This window comes from Suricata suricatta, chromosome 9 (assembly GCF_006229205.1).
Source record: "Suricata suricatta isolate VVHF042 chromosome 9, meerkat_22Aug2017_6uvM2_HiC, whole genome shotgun sequence".
Taxonomy (NCBI): domain Eukaryota; kingdom Metazoa; phylum Chordata; class Mammalia; order Carnivora; family Herpestidae; genus Suricata; species Suricata suricatta.
This window is the reverse complement of record NC_043708.1, coordinates 104,953,851-104,957,683: the sequence shown is the minus strand read 5'-3', so window position 1 is coordinate 104,957,683 and position 3,833 is coordinate 104,953,851. Positions and strand designations below refer to the sequence as shown.

Sequence of the window (3,833 nt, the reverse complement as noted above, 5' to 3'; positions counted from 1 at the left end):
CGCCACGGCCTTGGCTTGGCTCTGCGCGGCTGGATAGGGCGGCACCGGGAGGCTGCCTGCCGCCGGCCAGAACATGGGAAACGTCGGGTACACAGTGGCTGCGGCGGCTGCCGCAGCCACGGCCGCTGCGTCCTTAGCTGCCCCAGAGGGCTGGTGACCCCAGAACATGGCGCCGCCACCCGGGCCAGTGCCTGCCCCCGGGGGCAAGTGGCCGGATCCTGGCCCACCCGCGCCTCCGCCAGTGCCCGCGCCCGCGCCGCTCCCGGTGCCTGGGCCACCCTTGGGTTCGCCCGCCCCTAGCACCGGGTCGTCCTTTTTGGGGCAGAGACCGAAGGCCGTGGGGAAGCCATAGGGATGAGGGAAAAGTGGCGGGGGCAGTTTCTGCAAGAGGCCAAATCCCTTGCTGGGCACGGGGATCACTGGGTAGCTTCGTACGCCGGCGCCGCCACCAGGCCCTCCAGGGCCCGCCGGGCCGCCAGCTCCCGCCGCTAGACCAAGTCCCCGCTGCGGATGGGGAGGGGGCGGTCCTGGAGGCCCAGTGGCCTCGTCTTCGCCACAACGCAGGCTTTTGTGTGGCGGCGGGCCTGGGGCCATCTCTGCGCCACACCCAGGGCCGCCCCCGCCGCCAGCACCACCCTTCCCCTGCCCACCCGACCCGCCATTAGCGCCGCTGCCGCCGCCGCCTTGCAGCGAGAAAGTCCGCTTGCGCGTGCCGCCATTGAACATGGCCTTGACGTCCTCCCAAGCGTGGCTCAGTTCATCTGTGGCCGACTTGTCACTGAGTTTGAGGTGACGGCGCCACGAGTTGAAGTTAGCGGCGTCGGGCTGCGTATACTTGGCGTCGGGTGTGCGGTGCGAGTGGAAGATGAACTTGTTAGGCGAGAAGTACATGCTGCAGTAGCCGCACTTGATGCACTTGGCACGCGAGCTGTTGTAACGCGCGGGGATGAAGCTGCCACGCGAGCCCCACGCGCACTCGTGCACCACATCGAAGGCGAAGTTCTCAGGCAGCTTGGGTGGCTTGTGCTCGCCCAGGAACGACTTGCACAGGCGTTCGGCCTCGCGCTTAGTGATCATACCGCAGCGGCGCGAGGAGATCGGCATGGCCCCTGCCCGACGCAGAATCTCCAGTTGCACCGGCGTGCACTGCACGCACGTGATGCCCAGGGCCACACGGCGGTTGTGGATCTCATTGTAGCTGTAGTTCTTGAGGAGAGTGTTGGAGATCTGCGCCAGGCACAGGCGCTCCTGGCCGTCGATGACCAGAGACACGATAGGCACCCCGTACAGCGAAGTCTCCCCCACCTGGTTGGGTTTGAGAGCGCTGGAGCCTGAGTAGGGTTGCAGCTCCTGCTTCGAATTGGGTGAGGAGTTGCCCTCGCGTCCCGGCCCCAGCTGAGTGGTGAGAGCCTCCATGCCGCCGCTCCTGCGAAACAGAGAAAGTAGAGAGCAGATGAGCCATTTTCAGCGCCACTGTGGCTTGGGCCCGCCCAGCTGGGCGCGCCGAGTTGGGCGCGTGGGGAAATTTGGCCACGGGGAGTCCAAGCTCATTCGCCCCCTGGACGGGAGCCTTCTGTTATTCAGACGCGCGCTGGCTCCACAATAAAAGCCCCTGGGGTTTGGGGGAGAAGTAGGGGTAATTGAGACCTCCGGATTGCCCGGGCAGCTCAGAACCCAATTTTGTTTTCGGATTGTTCGGGAGGTGGGGCCCAGAGACGGAGGGTGACTTGCCCAAGGCCACACAGCAAAGCCATTGCCTAACCCAGGGTCCCCCAACGTCCAGATCCGTGCGCCTTTGGCTACCCTCGAAGCCTGCCCTACCCGCCGGGGTCCTGAAGCCCGGACTTCGGGGACAGGCTGCCCCTCTGCTCAGTCGCGCGTGCACGCGGGCGGGCGGGGCAGACGCAGGGAGGGGTACGGACGGGGGGAGGGGCGGTCACTGCCCATCTCCAGACAGCAGGGGGCGGGAGGGGGGGCAAGGAAAAGGAGGAGGGTCTAGAGGCCGTTGCGGGGGCGGGGGGAGAAGATGAAGCAGAGGCGACCGCTGTTCGCGGTGCTGAACCCGACTCTCAGAAGCATGCTGTGCGCGCCCAGCCCCAGGGCAGCCCCCACCGCACCCAGTTCCGTGCGGAGAAGGCTCCCCAGGATAACAGCACTGGTTTCCACAAACCTAAGCTTCTCCTCTCACGCCCGGAGCCTCGCGTTCGTTGAGCAGAAAGGTTCCGGCTGGAAATACACACAGTTTTCTTTCCAGCCATCAATGGGACCAGGGTCACGCAGTTCCTATCCACATTTTCTGCATTTTTAGCTGCGTTCCAGACCAAAGCTGGTTTCCATCCGGGTCAGTGCGTGGGACCAGAGAGGTTCTCAAGGAAGTTTCTCAGGAGCCACCTCTTCGCTTCTAACCGCCCACTCCCTAAGTTTTCCTCCTTCATATTTGCCTTTCCTGCTCAGGCCAAATGCCGTCTCTCCGGCTGTGGGCTTCCTCTTTGGGGGGCGTCTCCTCTCTGAGTTTACTTCAAGCTGGGCTGTCCCAGTTCATATGGGTTGAACCGAGAATCCTTGCTGGTGTCCGAAGCCACAAGACTTCAGGTCAAAAGTTGCTGCAGGTCCTGCGCTTTGATCTCCGGCCCAGGCAGAGAAGTGGAGCCTCCCCCGTGGACCTCAGCAGCGAGAGGACCCACAAACTGATGCTTGGGGGCCTCTAGGTGGCCTGGCCCAGCCCCACGTCCTCAGACACTGAAGCCTTCCATCCGGCCCACGGCTGCAGGCGCTCCTGAGGCCCAAACAGCCCAACCCCGAGGGCCCCTTCCCTAAACTCGTCAGGAAAGGCAAATCCATATTCAGAGGGTCAGCTCCAGCCAGACTGGGGATCCGAGTTCAAAAACCTTCATCGCAGAGACTGGGATCTTCTGTCTGTCTCTCTCCCTCCCTCTGTTTGTTTAGGTGCCCCTCATCTGTAGATCTTATCTGTCCCTGAGCTGTCTGTCTCTCCCAGCTCGCTCCTCTTTCTCCCATCTGTCTTCATACCTTCTTCAAGTATCAAGCTATTTATCTGCTATCTGTCCGTTTCATCTTTATCTCCGCATATCGAATTGAAACAAGTTGACCTCCCTTTCGCGTTGAAGTCCCTTGTAACATCTTGGGAGGTAAAAAACACTGTCCTCACTCCCCGGCGGAGGGGTCCGCAAGGCAAGCCCCGCAACCCCCTGAACAGCTCTCAGGCGGGCTGGGTAGGTGACCCGGGCTCCACGGCTCTGGGAAATGACGATGTCTTCTCGTTTTCCCGAAATCGGCAAGTGTGCCCTGCCCGCATGCAGTGAACGGAGCGCCTCAGAGCAGAGCGCGTCCTCCCCGAGCTGAGGGTCTGGGGGCCCCGCGGGGTTTTCCCGAGTGGAGGGGGCTCTGGGCCCCAGAACCAGAGGAAGGGGGAGTCTTAGGAAAGGAATCGAATTTCGAGGGCCAGAGCGGAAAGCCCGGGCAATGGGCTGTACGCAGCGACCAGGAGCAGCCGCCAGGGCTGCTTGCGGAGCCCTCTCCGGCTCCTGGGGCTTGAAGGGGTGAGCTTGGGGAGGGCGAAGAGGCGGGAGGCGGACAGCAGTGGGAGTGAGGCGATGGAGTCTTTAGGTATAATAATAAAAACAACATCCACAAGAACCCAAATCCGAACTAAACGAAAAAAACCTGCAGGGGCAAAGCGCGGGGGCAGCGGGCGAACCGGACGCGGGTACTCACCGTGCGGCGGCGGCTGGAGCCGGGCGAGTGGTGAGAGGAGGTGCGCGGCGGGCGGAGCGGCGGGCGGGAGTCCGGGATCCGCCGGGCTCTCCGGGTGA

At 63.1% G+C, this 3,833-nt stretch overlaps 1 protein-coding gene across 1 annotated transcript in view; it reads right to left on the bottom strand.

The window, feature by feature from the left end:
- The window catches only part of SKOR1 (SKI family transcriptional corepressor 1), a 10,817-nt gene extending 7,038 nt beyond the window's left edge, over positions 1–3,779 (bottom strand). Inside the window, 2 exon segments of the mRNA XM_029950196.1 lie at positions 1–1,426; positions 3,736–3,779. Of these exon segments, the coding sequence (XP_029806056.1) occupies positions 1–1,416 (1,416 nt within the window). The 5' untranslated portion in view covers positions 1,417–1,426; positions 3,736–3,779.
- Positions 3,780–3,833: the final 54 nt, after the last annotated feature.